Source organism: Belonocnema kinseyi, chromosome 8 (assembly GCF_010883055.1).
Source record: "Belonocnema kinseyi isolate 2016_QV_RU_SX_M_011 chromosome 8, B_treatae_v1, whole genome shotgun sequence".
NCBI classification, from domain to species: Eukaryota; Metazoa; Arthropoda; class Insecta; order Hymenoptera; family Cynipidae; genus Belonocnema; species Belonocnema kinseyi.
This window is the reverse complement of record NC_046664.1, coordinates 132,327,264-132,347,449: the sequence shown is the minus strand read 5'-3', so window position 1 is coordinate 132,347,449 and position 20,186 is coordinate 132,327,264. Positions and strand designations below refer to the sequence as shown.

The 20,186-nt window shown below is 34.3% G+C and overlaps 1 protein-coding gene across 2 annotated transcripts in view; it reads right to left on the bottom strand.

Annotated features, from left to right (window-relative positions):
* Nucleotides 1-20,186, bottom strand: part of LOC117178351 (DDB1- and CUL4-associated factor 13) — a 185,279-nt gene that overhangs the window by 112,247 nt on the left and 52,846 nt on the right. For both annotated transcript variants that reach the window (XM_033369778.1, XM_033369779.1), the window contains exon 2: nt 19,178-19,575. In XM_033369778.1, coding sequence (XP_033225669.1) covers nt 19,178-19,575 — 398 coding nt within the window. The remainder of the gene's footprint in view (nt 1-19,177; nt 19,576-20,186) is intronic.

The window sequence follows — 20,186 nt, the reverse complement described above, 5'->3', positions numbered from 1 at the left end:
ATTTTGAGACCCAGCAAATACGGTGCACAATGAGAGGCCCGGCCAAGGGTCAACTTTTTTTGCAGCCGTCCACCTGCAGTCCCTTCAGCCAGTGTTCCAACTTAACGGTGTCATTTTTCATAAGCTTTTCTTACTCTTTTTTCAATTCAAGAAGAAGTTTATTCTTTTTTTTCTAGAAATCGTGTTTCAATAGTTTCAAAAATATTTCTTCAAAATATAAGGTTACACAAGTGTATCCGAGGCTTACAATGAGCCTTCAAATATTTCCATTTTATGCGATTTTGGATATGCCTAAAACTTTTGCAAAACGTTTCTGAGATATAAAATTTCGATAAATGCAATATTCACTGATAAAAGAACAAGCATATAAAAGTTTAAATAAATCGACATACAATTTCCTAACCAAAATCAACTAACATTTTTTTTGTTTTTGTAAATAAAAAAACATGGGTAAATTTATTTGCCTAATAGAACGATTTGGTCAACGTGCCAGCTGAAATTTCTTAAATATAATTTTTTTGGGTCACCATATTATATCGACCCAGTCGTTTAGCCGACTAACTGGTCAGTCAGCTAATCGCAGTCGGCAGCCAACAAGCGGCCAGTGGGCTATTAGACTAAAATGTTTCAGCCCAGTAAAAGACTATCCATACGGTTCATCGTATATTTTAAGGATTGAGATTTTTCATGAAAATATTTTAAATAAAAAATAATAAAAAGAGTTCCTATCAGAAATTTTAAGCTATTTACAATTTAAATTATGTAGTTACGTGACATCGAGTGCGTTAGTATGAAAATATTAAATAAAAAATTAACCGATTCCTAAAATTAACAATTTTATCACGTATTTTGTATCGTTTTCTTAATTATTATTATCAATATTTTACGTGAAATAGCTTTTTTTGAAGCTAGTTTATTGTTTTATTCACTTTGTCACAATTTTACACCTCATTATAATGAATGAACATAAATGAAACGAAAGATTAAAAAAAATTACTTTTTACAAAACTTTCTGTGTTGTTTCTAAAGATTGTAATTTTATTTCTAATTATCTTGAATAAAAAAGCACTTAAAAGAAACACAATATTCTTTTGTACTTTTCCTTGCCTAGTTTAAGAATAGGATATTTTTTTATTTAAGATTTCCATACTAACGCACTTCGTTATTTTTCATTTAGAATATTTTCATGAAAAACAAATGAAAAATCTTAATCCTTAAAATATATGATAAACCGTATGCATAGTCGTCTACTGGGCTGAAACGCTCTAGTCGCCAACTGGCCAGTGAGGCGGCTAATCGACTGGGTTAGCTATTAGGCTACGGAATATACAAGCAGGAACATTATATTACAAGCTGAAACAGAAAAATATGATTAAAATAAAGTTTGTGGTAATCGAACACGGGTCTCCAACGCGACAGTTATGGAATTTTTCAAACTTTAAGCACTATATCTTAACGTAATCAAATATCCTAATATTGAGGTTTAAAAATAATTTTTTGCTCTTTGTGGAAAATTTTTTGTTGAATTGTAACTTTTCGAATTATCATATTTTATTGTAATAAGGATCTTTGCATCACACCAAATTGAGTGATTGATAAATTTGAGGAATTTCAGTAGAGCGATGGTCGGCTGACTACTGATGCCGTCGAGCGATATTTCCCGATATCGACATAATTCCGACTCGATACCAGCCTCCGGTATCGGGATTGGATTGTGTCGGTTTTAGCTCGACTTGACTTTGTATCGGGAAGCCATATATCGGTTCAGGATCGGGTCGGGCTTTCGATACTGCTTCGGCAGATGTGCTGTTCTCACTTGTACCGAGCGGAAAGGAAAATTTGTCAATGGCCTGACGTCACTCGATCCCCCCTGACTCCTCCACTGCCTGGTTAAACCTGTTATGGCTAGAGTGAAAAAGCTGAAATTTATTTTCCTCATAGTGGAAGATTTGTACTTTGGCTTAGTAGTAAATAATTTGAAATATCGAAATGCGATTATGCCGATTATAGAAAATATTTTCAACCTTCATTCAATTTAGAATTGGTTTTTAATGAATATATATATTGGACTTTTTATTTAAAAGGAGCAAATATGAATCAGACATTGAAAAGTAAACAACTTCCAGCTGAATTGCCTTAAATAGAATGCATTCGATTGATTCTTCAAAATTCCAGAGTCCAAATTTTCGGCAAAATAGTTGAACTAAACAAGAAAAATGTTGACAAACATATAATGTTGAAAGACGCCTGTATTTTAAACCAAGAAAGATGAATTTTCTCGATCCAAATCCAAGTTTTTACACATTTCGATAGTTTTTGAGCTGCTCCTTTCAAAGTAACAATCGAGAACAAAAATTCGAGCGTTATTATTGCTCATAGTTGAGTTATTAGGTACCCGAGAATCGGCCTTTTGCTCGAGAGCCCGTGATTCCGTGAAACACCTCCAACCACTCATCACTTCATCTACGCGTCTCATCTATACCCTGTCCGTGAGCCGCTTCTACGACCTACCTCTTTCCGTGAAAATGCAGTAGGAAGTGGAGAGGGAAGATTTCGTTAGTCTTCCTTCTCTCCTAAAAGTCGGATCTATCGGGTCGACTTCGACAGCTCGCTCTGAAAAATCTCACTTTTCAGAGTAAGCCCCCTTTCTTCGGCGCACGTCACATATAGTCAGACAAGGCAGTAACCAAAATTGTCTGACTATATACATATAAATAATGATAAGTAGCATACATAATAACTGTTAATGTGAGGTCGAGAGTTGAAACGTGCGAATCCAAGAGACAATGCGAACACAGAGACTTTTAGCGGAGCGGATGTGTTAGTCATTTGAGTCATCACCGCAAAGTATCAATATCATCGCTCGCCCGATTCCAGTAATGAACAAACACATTTAAAAAGTTAAAGGAACGTGTTCACAATTGCAAATCCTATCTTTAGCTGGGGGACGTTGAACTATATAAAACCAGATTCTTCCCTGTAAATCGTCTTTACCGTTCAAGCAGACATACTATCAACTCAATGTCAAAATATCCCTAAACGAAGAACTGCATTGACTAAGTCGTGCACTTTTATATTACTGCAAAATAGTAAACATGTCGTCAGGCTTTGAACTAAAGCCCCTTTGTCTGGGACTTTTGGTCATCGTAAAGTGAGTTTATCGTGAATAAAGTGCCTAGTGTTAACTTTCGCGAAATGAACTCAAGTGTGGATTGGATAGATGTTAACTGTGATAGAACCCAGTATCGCACTAACAATACGGAAAAGTGCTTATGCAAATTTTCATCCTTGAATTTATTTATAATTCATACAAACATCCGATAGGGTTTCATCGCTGCCCTATAATAAAAAAAAACGGTGATACAATCGACAAAGCAACTTTCTCTCGTCCTTTCAAGCGTAGAATGATAAACGTAAGTTAGTTTTTTGTAACTTATAAATCTGTTCTTACTCTTTTATTCAATCACATGTCAACTTAACTATCTCTCACTGATTTTAACACTGTAAAGTAACGCAGTTCCCATAAGTAATTTACTTTCTTTCATTATAAAACATTGATAAAAATCGAATATGCTATAGAAACTATATATTGTTACAAATATGTAAAAAATTCCTAACGCTTTATATTGTGAAGAATAGGATTTCTAGAACAAATAACTATTTATAAAGTTATAGTATAAAAAAATTTATCTGTGAGCCACACCTTTAAAAACAATAGTGTTTTTTAATGTTTCGATTACAACTTTAATCAATTCTTTTGTTTTAACCTCCATTAAAATTTTGTTTATAATTGCAAGAAATTGTTTTATGAATATTAATTGAAAAAATTGGCAAATAGATCAGATAAAAATATGTACTATTCCAATAAAAGATCCATCCTTCAAAAGTAGTAGATGCTCCATAAAAATATCCTCAAAACCAAAATGGTTTTCACAAATTACACGCCTTCAATTAAAAATTAGCTCTCAAAATAGCTCTTTCCCATATGTGCATTACTTTCCTGCCATTTAGTACAGTGGTGGGCAAACTTTTTGCTTATTTTTCAGGTAAGGGCAGGTTTGACCCAAGAAATTTTGTTCGCCGGCCACGGTTTGTTCGTCAACCTGTTAGCTTGGACTTACAAATAAGCATAGCAACTAATCTCCCGGAACTAACCTTGTTTGCAGGAAATTAAAAAAGTTTATTTCATCAATAATTTTCAAATTATCGGAAAGGCAGAGATGAAAAGCAACGTAACCTCAAAATAATGCACATGCATACAATTTTTATTTAGCACAATACATTTTTTTCTTATTATCCCTCAAAAAAGAGTCCGAGGCGTCCGTTATGATATTTTATAGCGTCTCCGAATTCAGTTTTTAAAAATGTTCATTTTTGAGGAAAAAAAGCCGGAAGAACTGTACCCGATTGACCACACGACGAAGTATCAAATGCCCTTAAAGAAATTTGTTTAATCAGAATTGCGTCCAAAAACAAGACACTTATAGCCCATTATTCCTGTTCATCACCAAAAAAAACCTTGATAAATTTTCAGCCTGAAAGCCACAAAACTTAATCATAAAGCAAGAAATTCGAAAAATTCTGTTTTTATAAGTAAAAAAGCACAAAATTTCACATTTGTGACACATTCCCCATGCATTTGAATAATTTTTGAGCTAAAAGTACAGCCAGCGCTGCCCTTGATCGCGGTCAACATTTCAATCACTTTCATTTCAAAGTGCCACGGGGCTGATTTCGCCGATGACCGTGAAATTTCATGAAATCGGTCAGGTCACAGAGTCAGTTGGGTCATTAGATACCACAGAGCGACAAAATCGGGTCAACCCTCTGAACCAGAAACCAGAACTCTGCTAAAATCTTTTTTTTTTGCTGAGATATCACATTTTGAAATTTTTATGTGTGTGAGTGTACGTCTGTCAGGGCAAAAATCGCTGTTTTTGCACTTTTAGGTTAGGTTTTCTCGGAAACCAGAGCCAATTGAGAAATTTTGACATCAGATTTGGATTCAGCATACCAAAAACCTTCGGAAAAGTATATTCTGCTTTCTGGGTCAAAATCTTGTTGGTCTGTGTAATTGTGCAATTGAGTGGCTTTTCTATATTTTTGCTTATAAAGAAAAACTTTGTTTCATGCAGTCAAGGGAGATGCGAAATACCGAAATTCGAAGCAGTAACCGCACAATTTCACATTTATGATGTGCAAACATCATACATCCACATAAATCTGTCTTGGTTCGTGATTTAGGATGCACGTGATGTTTTTTTTTTAAATTAAAATAAATAAAAGTCAGTCTTTTTTCAACATTTCTAGTAATTATATTGAATGAATTTAAAAATTAAATATTTAATGTGTTATTAAATTAAAACCGTTCCATTAAGTTTCTAATCTCCCCGAAGTTCTTCACTTTAAAGGTATCTGCTTAATTTTTTTAAACTTTTTAACTTCTAATATTTGATGTTATTGAAATTACAATTGTTTGAATTTCATTATAATTAATTTTAAAAATCGAGTAAAAAAATTAGATTAATTTACCTTGTTTGTTCTTTCATTAATAATGTATTTAGTGAACTAAAACTATTGTAAAAAAGAAATTATTCAGTAAGTACTGGCATACGTATATGTTGTTGAATATCAAAAGTGCGGATTACCTCATGTTCATTTATAAATCATTATTGATAGTTGTGCTTTTCGAACTTGTAGCCCTGCATAATTTTTTTTGTAGATCGCATGCGCGACTATCATGCAACCGTGCCCAGTGTAATGGGCCAAGTGCGTCGTCAGGGTAGTGTTAAAAGGAATCGCCTTTTCGCGCGTGATGCGCAATACAAGAAATCGAGAAACAGACAAGTGTGATTCGCGAGAGGGGGAAACAATTACCCGTTGAAAGTTCGTGACGCGCGAGTGCCGCATCAAGTGTAATATTTATGGCGGACTTAATTTCGTTCAGACACATGGATAAGTTTAACAGATCAAACTATCAAGCATGGAAGTTCCAAGTGAGAGTGCTTTTCATTACAAACGGTACCGATGATGTCGATAAAAAGCGAGTGACACATGAGCCAATTAACGATGCTTTAAAGAGTTGGAGAAAACATGACGCCAAGGTCATGTATTTTATATCGTCAACTATGGAACCATCCCATGTCGACAGCGTTTTGGCATACAAATTCAGCCTCAAGATGTGGACAAAGTTGGCTTTAATACACGAGCAAAAATCGTAAACACATAAACTTATAATGACTTAGACATTTCATGAGTAGAAGATGGCGTCAAACTATACGATATCGTAGCACGTTTTGAAAACTGCGTGGGACAGCATAGATTTTGAAATAAAGGTGATTTTCGACATTTTTTAAAAATAGCATCCCTCTGCGGTTTTTCTAAAATATATTGAAATTACCGTTCTCAAATTAAATTTTCCAACGTACTATTTGAAAGGTTGGGAAAAATTCTATGGATTTATGTAGTTTAAAAACATTTTTCATAGTCATCAGTACCCCATACGGTGGGAAGAAGGCAAAAGAACGTATGCGTAAGTATCTCAAGACACCTGGTCTCAAAAGGCCATTATTATCGTTAAAATCTACTTTAAAAAGGTTACAGACGATAGTCTGATATTTGGTTTGTCAAGTATCGGCCGTTTTTCCAATTATTTGCTTGTGAACCTAAAAAATTGCGCTTTTCTCTTATTTTTTACACGTCCCCTTTTTTCGATAATACTTTTAAATTGAGTTTTTTTAATTGTACACGAAAAAAATTCCTCATGCCATTACGGGGTAAAAATAGGGAGGCTCTTAACGAATCTTAACTCATTTTTACAGAATAACAAAAGTAAAATTTGAGAAGCCCAAGTTTCATTCAACTTTGAATAACGAAATATCTTAAAACTCCCTATAGATGTAAAAATCGACTTTTTACATTCTCCTGTTCAAATTTAGTTGCAATTGAAAAAATACATCAAATCATAAAGAATCGATTCATTTCTTTAAATTTTACAATCATTATCAGTAGTATGTAATCACTTAACAATAAATAGTTTAAATTCAAGTGAAAATTAATTATGCGTTTTTTCTTCAATTAACTATGACTGTTAGCGTCGTTTTTCCGAGGGGTATTCAAAAAGTAAGTTTCCCTAGTCTGTCCTTTTGCTCCAGCGCCATCTAGCGAGCTGGGACCGAACATAGTTTTAGTTTAGGATATACCGATAAGAGCGGAACCGGTCTTAGCTACCGGAATTTTTGTTTTTCAGGCTTAATGGCGACGAAATTCACACTGACAAATATCAATTTCAGAATGCATTGAGTCCAAAATTCTGTCAATTGTAAAGCGCCTATCCGCCAAAATGATTTTTTCGACTACTGCGACTGCGTCATCTGTAATGGCGGTTTTGGCCTGCCTGCACGCTGCTTATCATGACCTTCTCCGCGTCCCTCGAGAAAATATGTACGCCACCGACGTACTTTTCGCACTGATGCATCTCTCACCGTAAATATGCACTAATTCAGTGTGAATTTCGTTGCCATTAAGCTCTTTTGCAGCTAAAAAGCGAATAACTGCACGCTGGGGCAAAAGGGAAGACTAGGGAAACTTACTTTTTGAACACCCTTCGTACATTAAATCAGGAATTTAAAATTCGCGCCGTACAAAAATCGATTCAAAATCGACTGTGCGTAGATCGATGCGTGCGCAGCTCTACCTTTTCGCGCGCGCGCCATTTTGTGTTAGAGACAAGAAAGAACGGAAATGTATCAAAGTTTGTCTAGCAGTCAACTGAGTAGACGCGTTTCGTGGCTTAGTTTCGAATTAACCTGTTTATTATAAGTCAATTACGTTTCATTTTAGGTTATCATAGAGAGAATCTCCGTTTATTGTTAATGAAGAGCCTTACAAATTGTGAACATTTTATTATAAGTGTACGTGTTCAGCCTTTTCTCTTGCTTTTATCTCTGTGTACCACACGTTCAATTACTTGTTGTTTTTAATTTGCTATCGTTTTAAAATTTAAACAATGTTGTTCGTTTGTACTTTGTAATTACAAAAAGTATTCTGACGAAGGTAATATAAATCTGTTATTTTGAGGTTAAAAGGATCGATTATAAATGCTATTATAAATCAACTGCGAAAAATGTCCTGGCTTTGGCAGTTACATAAAGATATGGAAATTTTTTTTTAGAAGAAAATGAAGTTACAGAAGTGAAGTATAAACAATGGACTAACACGGACAGGTTAGTTGCTTGTGTTATCGCTCGATTCATTAGTTTTGTTTTTATCCAAGATTCAGAAAGTAGATTGCCTGATCTGCTTCAGCATGATTTTATTGCTAAAACGCAAGCTAAATTTATCAAAGACAGAAACGAATCACGGAAGCCTGAGGAGTCATTAGTAATTGCAGATTTTCTTGAAAACTAAGACTTCATAGTTCAAGATGCTGTACAATAGTACCATTGGACAAATCATCAAGCTACTATTCATCCATAGGTGTGTTATTCTAAAGATGAGAAAGACGAATTAAAGTGAAAATATCTTGAGGGGTCAGTCTACTTTCAACGCTAAAAAAAAGGTTATTTTCGCAATGTTTGGGGGGAAACCTATAATAAATAGTAATTTAAACTTGTTGGGTTCGATGAATAAAGTCGTCAAATATATAAAAAATAATTTCTCATTTATTTTGATTAATATTTAAATACAAAAACTGCACTTGAACGTAACGCCCCAAAAATGGATAGGTTAAGTAGCTCCATCAGAACTCAAGAACGGCTTGTCTAAAACGAAAAAATCGAAGTGCTTTAAATGTACAAGTTTCATGAAAATCGGATGATTAGTTTTTGAGATACGATGGAGCTAGATTTTGAAAACGTTGTTTTGAGAAAAACGCGTTTAAAGTGATTAAAAGGCAGATGATTAAGGGCATGTGATCCTTAGAAAATTATCGATTTTACCAGTTTTAGATTCTCCCGGCTTTTTTTTTGGAATAATAAATATTTTGTCTTAAAAATTTGGGAAATAATAGCGAACATGCTAACGGACGTCCCTGCGTACTTTTTTGTGGGTTAATTCAAAAAAGTTTTAATTTAGCAAAATGTGATTAATTTGTATAGCGCTTACAAATTAGTATCAATTTTTTCAGTGTTACTTTCCCCCGGCCTTTTTCCTAGATTAATACATAGTTTATCTTCAAAATCTAAGGAATGATAGCAAACATGCTAACGGACGTCCTTGGTACACTTTTTTTGTGGGTCAATTCCGAAAAATTTGGTTTTGCTAAAAACGTATGTGTATAATTTGAGGTTATGTGTGACAATTCTCTCCTATAATTATTTTAGAGTGCTTACCGACGGCATCAGTACGACAGAGAACTACATTGTCGGAATGACAGAGAGCTAAAAAATGACCCTAACCTCAAAATAATGCTCATGCATACAATTTTTATTTAGCACATTAAAATGTTGTTGGTTATTATCCCTCAAAAAGAGTCTAGGCACGTCCGTTATGATATTTTATAAGATCTCCAAATTCAGTTTTTTAAAATTTTCATTCTTGTGGAAAAAATGTCGGGGGAACTGTACCCGATTGACCACACGACGAAGTATCACATGCCCTTAAAACCAGGGGATTAAATGCAGGGGGTTAAAAGGCAATGGTCGAGCGCGCTATACTCATAGGTAGACGGAATAAGGTAGTGATGTTCAGAGTAAAAAAAATAGTTGGAATGCCCGAATTTTTTTGAAATTCTTACACAGTATTTCTGAATATACATTCTTTCAAATAAAGTAAAAAAAATTAATTTCAAAGTAGACTGACCCCTTAATCATGTAAATTTAAAATAGTTTTAATAAAACATACATTTAAAAAAAATGTGACAAAAATTTTTGTGTGCACCTTATTCTTACATTTAATCAAACATCTTGTTAACAACAGTGGAAACTATATCTATAGGAAAATAAATATATCACTTAATATGAATTTGTAGATACTATATTATGTATACTCTTTATTGCTCAATTTCAGATCTGATTCATTATTGAAGTTTGTCATATTATTCGATTTATAACAATAAAGAAATTGAAGTTTTATCCGCAATTGAGTCAACTAATTTAATAGTATTCTATTGCAATTTTTTCAACAAAACGCATAATTAACTTTCACTTGAATTTAAACTATTTATTATTCAGTGTGTGACGGTTCGTTTTGCTCCACCTGCCTGTTGTCCCGCCAGACGCTTCAGTCTTGCCAGGATTCGGAGTTGAGGCAGGCTTTACAAGAAAACAAACAGGGGTTGAGATATTATTGAGAGAAATGAGTATATTTTCCCATATGTATACATGTCTAATTATGAGCTAAATATGAGTGTCGGGTAATTGTTATGTATTCGAAATGTACAGTATAGTGTGCGTATTCGGAACGAGTATCGTTAGTACGGAAGAGAAAAAGTGATTGACGGTTAACCTAAAAATAACAATGTGTCGGTTTGCAGAACGTCGTGGACACGTCGTCCGGAGCCGTATGTGGATTCTCGAGGCACTCTTTAACGATCCTCGTAAAACTCACGAGGCAGACTCCCTGGAGCGCAGTGAATTGCTCGTGAATCATGACCCTTTCATTCTTATGAGATGCGGACCAGTTAGAAAACTGAAATCAGGAAGTTATTGTTTGATTCAGTTTTAATTAGCAGAATTAGTTGATTGGAATAATTTGAAGAAAATGAGAAAAAGATGAATGAAAATCGGTTAATATTTGTAGTAATTATGGAAATATTGAACTACGTACAAAAGTGTACCCTTTGCCGAAAACTTGAAATCTACTCCCTCAATCTAAATAATGAGTATTCAATTAAAAAGTACTGATTAAGAAGTCTTATTAACTTCGAATAACTTCAGATAAAACATTGATTGATAACAAACTTGTACAACCACTTGGAGTGCACAATTGTAGTTTATTAATTTTCTATTTACTACTCCCTCAATCTGAATAATAAGTATTCTGTTGAATAAGACTGATTAAAAATTCTTACTACATAACTGCGAATAATGATCCTTAATAAATGAATTGCCAGTTTGCTAGTTAACATTGTGAGATAAGCTTAATAAAGCAATTACGAAACGAGTTCGGTCGATAAACATTATCATTTTTACTTCGTGCACTTGAATTTCAAAAAATGAACACTGAGATGAGATTAAAATGTACATATTTAATTGAAACAAAAATGGATGTTCAAGATATTAGTGGTAAATATTTTATTCATATATAAATGGACAAAATTACTAAAATTTTTGTTTTTTAAACATTTAACAGTATTGTTCAATTGCAGATTTTCACACCTTTGTATATTTACACATGCACTTACACATATACACATTTACATATCTTCGTGTGTTCGGTTTAGGAAAAAATGTTGCTGAGAGGTGGCACAAACCCCCTGAAGGCAAGACACATTTCCCATAAGAAATTAAGACCTTTTTGTACATTTTGTTTTAATATATACAATACTTCTTTAAATTGTTAATAACGCGTTGACATAAATTGTGTAAAGAATTTATTATTGTTCTAAGCAATTTTCTCCGAGATTGGAGTCGTTAAATTGCTGAATACTCAAAAATGTTTCATTTTTTGTCCGATTTTCAATAAAAGTGAGGTTATAATCAATTAATTTTAATTAACACAATTGTTTAAACAATTGATTATTATTGTTAGTAATATTCCCTTAGAATAATTGTAGAAAATACCATTTTTCTCAAAAATTTTACAATTTTTGTCCAATTTTCCATTAGAGTAAGGTAAAGATTTTTTCCACGAATTATTATTGCTGTTAACAGCTTAAAAATTGAATGATGCCACAAAAGATGCAGTTTTCCTGAAATTTTCAAACGTGGCCTTCTTTTCACTTGTTGTGATTTTTTAATTAATTGAATGTATTAAAAAAATATTTATACAAATTACCATAGCTTGTAAGTATCTTCTTCTTAGTTGATGGTAAAAAGTTGTTTTTTTTTTCGTAAAAATGTTTAATTCGTACCCACGCCTTAACTTACAAAAGTAATAAATGATGCAAGCTCATCAGCACAGTTGTTTTAACAATTTATTACTGTACAGAACTATCTTCCCTTACACAAGTACTAAAAAGCTGCGTATTTTTAAAACGTATTTTTAAAACTTTTTGCTTAGTTAGGTATTAAGAAATGCGATTTTAGCCTTTTCAAATAATATTTAGTTTCGCTTCGACTTTTTAGTTAACCCCTTCGTTGGCAGAGAGAATTCGACAAAAAGTGCCCAAAATGGCAGGAATATTTGTTATCCTGAAAATTTGCATCCTGGGGTTTTTGGGATCGCTGAAACCGAATTTGAAGTCAAAATTCAGAAATTCAAAATAGCGGATCCAATATGGCGGACAAAAATTCAAAAAACGTCTTGATTTAGATCAATCTGGGTAATTACGGGGTTTTGGGGTCGCTGACCCCGAAACTGTAGTCAAAATTTAAAAATTTTAAATGGCGGATCCAATATGGTTGACGAAAATATAAAAAAAGGCATAATTTGGATAAATCTTGGCAATTACGGGTTTTGGGGTCGCTGAATCTGAAGTCAAAATTTGAAATTTTGAAATGGCGGACGAAAGTACGAAAAACGGCTTGATTTGGATACATCTTGATACATAAAAATTGGAAAATTCAAAATGGACAGACTAAACCATATAAAGTAGATCTTACTATTAGCTTCGCAGAATTTACTAAAAATAGTAGTAGAATCTTCTACACTTTAACTTTCTGTCCATTTTGAATTTTGCAATTTTTAAGTACAAAGATTTATCCAAATCGAACCGTTTTTTGTATTTTCGACTTCCATTGAAAATTTTTTTATTTTGTCTTCAGATTCGGATTCATCGACCCCCAAAACCCATAAGTACCGAGATTGATCAAAATCGAGCCGTTTTTTTTATTTTCATCCGTCATATTGAATCTGCCATTTTGAATTATCAAATTTAGATTTCAGGTTAGGATTCGGAGACCCCAAGCCCCCCCCCCCCCAGCAAAACTTGAATGCGAAATAGGAGTAAGTTAAATAGAAAAAAATAAGATTGACGGATTTTGCGTCAATGCCACACGAGGCTGGGAAATTTTGACGCATTTTGCGTCAATGCCAACGAAGGGGTTAAGAAAAAATAATAAGTGCATATCAAGAAGGAGAATTTTTAAAATAATATTGTATGTACTTCAGTAAATTATTTTTTCTCTTTTCCCAATGTTTGACAAAAATGGTTACACTTTTGTTTTATGGTACAACAAAGAGTTTATTGCAAAGTGTGAAGGAAAAATTTGAAATCGCAAATATTTAAATATTAGCCCTCACACACCACGATCTCTGGAGAGGATGCGTATCGTCGATGACTATGTATATTTATAAAGTTTAAAAAGAGCTTAAAGAAATACTTAATTGATTATAACATCTGAAGGTCACTTACAAGGTAGACTTACTACGGTGAGTAAATTACTTTCCACTTTTCGTAAATATTCTTTTGGGTTATTCCAGGTTTAATAAGACTTCTTAATCAGTACTTCTTAATTTAATACTCATTATTCAGATTGAGGGAGTAGATTTCAAGTTTTCGGCAAAGGTGACACTTTTGTATACAGTTCAATATTTCCATAATTACTGCAAATATTAACCGATTTTCGTTCCTGCTTTTCTCAATTTCTTCAAATTATGCCAATCAACTAAAGGTTCATGATTCACGAGCAATTCACTGCGCTCCAGGGAGTCTGGCTCGTGAGTTTTACGAGGGTCGATGAAGAGTCCCTCCAGAATCCACATACGGCTACACTGAGTGTCACTGTAATTTATCTCTATCGTTCTCACCAATTTTATTATGAAACAAAATATAAACATTGTATCCCAAAACCGGCTTCGCCGACTTCGAGGTACCAATATTTAGATGACGTACGCGAGAAATCAGACAAAAATATTCAAATTGCGGAAAAAATCTTACATTATTTTTTACAATTGTAATAAATCCCCTTAGGTGTCGCGTGGGTAGTCAGGGACCCAGGCATAATATTTTTAAATCGGCAAGGAGTTTTATAAAAGTTCGTTATTCCAAGTTGAATTAAACTTGTGTTAATCAAATTTCACTTTGCTATTCTGTAACATTGGGTTACGATTCGTTAAGGGCATCCCTTTTTCACCCCGTAATGGTATTTTTTATCTGGAAATTTTTTTCGTGTACAAATAAAAGAAATTCAACGTTAAGATAATATAGCCAACAAAGAACGTGTGATAAATTAAGAAAAAATTCGATTTTTTCAACTATCAGACTATCATCTGTAACCTATTTTTAGTAGATTTTAACGATAATAATGGCCTTTTGAGACCAGGTGTTTTGAGATATTTACGCGTACATTTTTCTGCCTTCCTACCGTGCGGGGTACTGATGACGATGAAAAATGTTTTAAACTGCATAAATCGATAGGATTTTTCTCCACCTTTCGAATGGTATGCTGCAAAATTTCATTTGAGCACCTATAATAAGTTCCAAGAATGCACATGCGCACTATGTGATGTAACGTCACAAATATAAAAATGTCGAAAAAGCAAATTTTTGCTTTTATAAATATCATCAAGGCTTAATTCAGGTACAGAGGGCATGCCAGGACGGTTTAATTGCCACTAAATATATCGCGACCGCATTTTATGCCAAGAAGTTCCCAGTGACAGTTGCAAAGCGTGTCACGTACACGCTGAGTATCTAGAACACATACGTTGCGGGTTTCCTACTCACGCAGCAGCGACGCATCAATACAAACAAAATGCTTCCCTAAGAGAGCTTTATTACCATCTGTCATTTTTACGGTTCTGGCGCAACTCTGTCTAGCCGAAAGCTCCAAGGGAGGTAGAGCCAATTTTCCAAAACGAAGTGCTACAAATTCCGGAACTAGGATTTTCGGCCGACTAAAATATCACTGCCAAGGAGAAGGAAAAGGAGGAAGAGGTATCAAGAATTATAAGAGAGCTATAACGACTGTACCCAAAATATTCGTTCAAAGTAACTGTCACTCAAAGTGCATATTTTGAGTTAGATTTAATAATGTAGGATTAATCTGTCGTCGTTATTATGTTTTGCTATGACCTTGTCTCGACCTTCAATCAATGTTGGGCATCGAGGGATTTTTGAACTCAAATTCGCTTGCTGCCGTATTTACCTCATAATTCAGATTCTCGTTTTGATAGTATGAATCGTTTTGTTAATCTCAAATATGAACTGTATTATAAATTTTTTCAACTATAGAATGTATACAAATGGAATAATGAAAAATATGTGAACTTCAATCGTACAAAACCATGCCGACGATGTGAATGAAACTGTTTTTTGTAGCACGGAATTTCGTGAATTAAAATAAGACTAAATATATTTTTTTAAACATATTTATTTCAACAAAATAAATATATAACGAAAAAAAGTTATCAATATATTTTATGAACTTATAAATACTTAAGAAATATGCTTTCTATTGGCTGCGGTGCGTGCAGCAATGCGAATAACTGGGTTAGATTCTTTTCTTAATCTATTCAATTCTCTTACTCTGATGTATGTCCTAGTTCTTACAAAACACATCAAAGCATCCATAGGAATGTTAAATTCCTCATTCGTCTTTTCGTCAACTTTTTTTGCGAGATTCTTAAAAAATAAATCTTCGCTTGATAAAAAGTTACCATGAAATTCGCTAAAAACTATTCCTAATATATAAGATGCATTTAGAATATTTTGGGACGCTTATGATTTGTTTCTAACTTTTTACATTTTGAATAATCTAGCAGCAAATACCAGTGTAATTATATTACATAGTACTGAAAGTTTGAATTCCCGCAACACTTTCTGATTGGTTCATTCCTCAACATGGCGGATTTTCGGATTTTTTTTTCATTGGTCGTGCGCGATAACACACCTTTCTCTATTACATCATTGGTTTAGGAATGAAGTCACCTTGGAGCGATACCTTGGCTATACCAGTAATTCTTATTTTGAGCTTTTCGGGAGTCCTTAGACCACATAACTAGATTGTTAAAGATTTGGCACACTGATACTGCGTTAATATTCTCGTCCGGGTGAGCCCCACATAAATGATGTTACGCATCCACACTCCCCAGCTATTAGGCACGGACATGACCTTGATATTTACCGGATATGACCGAAAGCGCCCCCAGCTGCTAAAGTATAAAATCTCTGAGGGATAGAAATTTGAAACTTGTATGAGTAAGCAGGTGTGTATTTTTTTTAAATATAATAAACAACTAAATGAATGCTTTGAAATGTATATAACATTTTTCAAAACGAAGCAAAATAATAAAGGAAACATTCTCGAAAGAAGATTTCGTGAAAAATTTATCTTTTCATTCCAACTAAACCCGTTCTAGTTTCATTGTTGGTTACGAACATAACCTTAAAATTACCGATCGAATATGTCAACAAGCGGATTGAAGATGAATATTTTAATTATAACGGGATTTGAAGCTATAACTCATTCTATCTATTTTCATCCTAAATCAATCAATAAGGGAAAAAGTTCAGGAGTAGTTCATGTAGCGAGGGCGCAGGCGTTTAAAGTAAATCGAATAAGTAAAATTAAGTGCAGCATAATCAGAAAAAACGCCTCTTCTCCCCATGCGACTTCAAATTACAACTGCTTATTAAGGTCATGTGATGAGTGGGTCACGTGATCAGGTTCCTACCTTACCGGCACTTTTTTTATTTCTTAACTTATTTTCACAAGACGGGCTATATCAAGTAGAAAATTTGGGATAATAAAATAGAAACACTAAGAAAGGCTGGTCTGGTCCTAAATTTTAATAACTATGAAAAAAGTTTTTTTATAATTATTTTTTTTGTTTCTTTTGTTATAATTATTAAAATTTAGGACCAGGCCCACCTATCTTAGTACTTCTTATTTATCATCCTAAATTATGAACTCGATGTGGCGCTTCGTGTGAAAATGAGTTAGGAAATTAAAAGTGTCGTTTAGATAGGAGACTGGTCACGTGGCCCACTAGTTACATGGCCTTAAATTTAAAATACATTGTAGCATAAATATAAGTATTAGGAAATCTATAATTATAAATTGCCTAACATTTTTTTTCTTAGATAAAAATATTAATAAATTAGAAATAGCATACGGGACAATCACTGTGAAAAATTCATGTAAATAATTACATGTAGGATTGCTTTAAATTTTCCTTTGGATAAATATTGCTATTTTGTAAATTTACTACATTATAGATACTATGTATATTCTATGATTTCTGTAAACATTAACCCTAACTTTATGAACTTAACAATAAAAATGTGCCACAGGAATCTTAGGACATGAAAATACCAGTGGTATTTTTTATCAGGAATTGTGTAATTTCCACACTAGAATATCCGTATGTTTGAAATGGAGAAAATTAAGAATATGTTATGTACATTATGATGGTTCAATAACTTTTAGGGCCAATTTCACCAACTCTGATTAAATCCATGATTAACTAATCGTGATTTTTTTAAATCAATGGTTAAATCAGCGTTAACCAGCGATGCGTTCTACCAAGCACTTTCAACCTCTGGTTAGCTAATCATATACTTTGTTCGTAATAAGGTCTAGTTTCTAGGTATTTCTGTTGTAACGGCGACTCTGATTGGTTAGAACGAAATTCCTCATGAACAGTCAGCGCCATATTAGCATATCCTAAGATTTCCAAAGTTTGAGTTTACGAGTGGTTTCAGTGGCAAGTGTAATAGAAGAGAAGTAGAAATTGTCTGAATATTCGTGGCCTTCTCTTAACGTGGTTAAGCATTTCATCATCAGATGAGGATAAAATATCATTGTAAAACAGAGCCATATTTCCTTCCTGTATACTGAACTCACTGCACTTGCAGTTCAGTTTCGGGTTTATGTTACTTAATCACTGATTAAACTCCATAAATAGCCATTATTGGGCGGTTAAGTTAACCCGTGATTATCTTCCCCTAATCATGATTAAAATAATGGCGGAACGCAAAGTATTGATTAAATAAGGTTAATCAATGATTAACGATTTAATAAGAGTTGGTGAAATCGGCCCTTAGAGTGACTCCCTTTCTCTTCTGCTCATGATTCACAAGAACTGGTTAAATATGTCTCGATTGGGGTGCACCTCCTTCACCTCCTTTTTTTCAGTGGGAGTGCTACGGCTTTCAAAAATTTGGACAATGCTCATCATGCCCCCCCCCCCCCCCCAGAGTGGCCTTGAGGTGCGTGAATCTGCTCCCTCCGATCTGCATGATTCGACTATTCATGTGTCGATCTCCTAACAGAGCTCTCTATTGACTTGTAATTTGGGAGAGCTTTTAACGGTTTTCACGGATCGGTCTGTCAACCCTACCTTACGATCAGTGGGCTGCGGATATAGATTGGTTTGTAGATTCTCGGACCTTAAGGGACCTGTCTTGGTGCACGAAGTGGGAAATAGTGTGACAGCGACAGGGAGATCATCATTCATTGCCTATGGATTCTGACCCACATGGGAATGACAACCAATGACAACTCGTTCGCACAGTGCTAGCCCTACGAGGATGGATGGCTTTAAAACTGATTATTTAGATAAAGGTAATATTAAGATACCCAGGCATTGGTTAAGCGGTATTAATTATCTACTTTTCAAAATGTTGCTTCCCTGCGCAGGCGGTCCTTCCTTCCTCTCCCTTCTTTATGGAAAATTGGCTTAGAATGGATGGAACGTCTCTGCGGTATTGGAATTCTCTTTCCCTACATATGGATGCTAATTAGCCTTAATTTTTCTACAGAACAAATAGCCAGAAAAACGAAGAAAAAGATGAAGAAGGAGGTGGCAAGTGTTACCCGCTTTGTTTGTGACACTGAGACACCACATGATTGCACCTGTTACTACCTACTGTAAAGTAACATACTAGTAAATATTTTACTCGTACCATGTGATAACTAAGTAAGCTTACAGGACAGTAATAGGTTAGCTGGGATGTCATAATCATGTCATTTCAACGTTCAACATTTTCTCAGCCCTACCTACTACTAAAATAATAAGGAGATTATAACAGTTTTAAATTACCCTGGCTTTAATTTGAAACACTGCAAGAATTATCAAACATTACTGAAAATGATAATGAAAACGTAAGTTTCTTTAAAGTTATTCTTACTTCACTTATAACAGTATTGTTCGGATCCTGATCTTCATCGAAGATACTTTTCTCTAAATCCCACGTTTTTATAGTTTTATCATTTCCTATGGTAGTGAACTGCTCTCCATTAGGATTTAGTACAATCCCTCGTACAACGCCGTCATGGGCCAGAAATGAACGAGTACAAATTCTCCGAGGTAAGCTCCATATACGTACTTCTCCGTCGAATGCTCCACTTAGTAAAATTGATAAATACAACGGATGCTTACATAAAGTGGATACGGAATCCCTATGACCATGCAAATTACCAACCAGAGGTTTAGCGAATATTCGTTCTAATTTAATTGCATTAACTGCCCTTGTATATTCCCTCGTCGATTCAAAGGGATGTAAAGATGGATCATAATTTCTGCTGACTGAAACAGTATAAAAATAATGTACAATTAGTAAGGACTTCTTCCAGGACTTCAGTGGTTCGGAACCCACCTTAAATTTAAGGCCTCCTCAGAAAAAGCAGGTATCGTAACAAGGATAAATGGGCTCTGTCGAGGGCGTAACCTTCGGGATCGCAGCCAATTTTGAGAATACTAGAAAATGAGTCAGCGATCTTCTTGCGCTTGAAGCTGCTACAAGGGACAACGCTTGATGGTTGCTGAGCGCTTTCGATTAATAAACACACAAACACACACACCTACACTTACATAACATACACGTCGTTTACTGTACGATACGTACACCTGGCACATGAGAGGTATATTTTCAGAACGTTGGTAACAATAAAACCGCAGATCCAAAGACACTCAGCAAAGATGTCCGCATTCGGAGAACTGCCTCTGAATAAACTAACGAACTAACTATTAGCTAAAAAAGTATGCCTTCTCAGCAGTGCTCTCCATTGAGGGGCCGTATGTAAATGATTAGGAAAACAAAAGAGACTAAATTTATTAAAGAATTCAATTATACTAGAAAACCCAAGCACCTAAAAGCTATATAAAACATTACATTCTGACCTTACGGTTATCTTTAT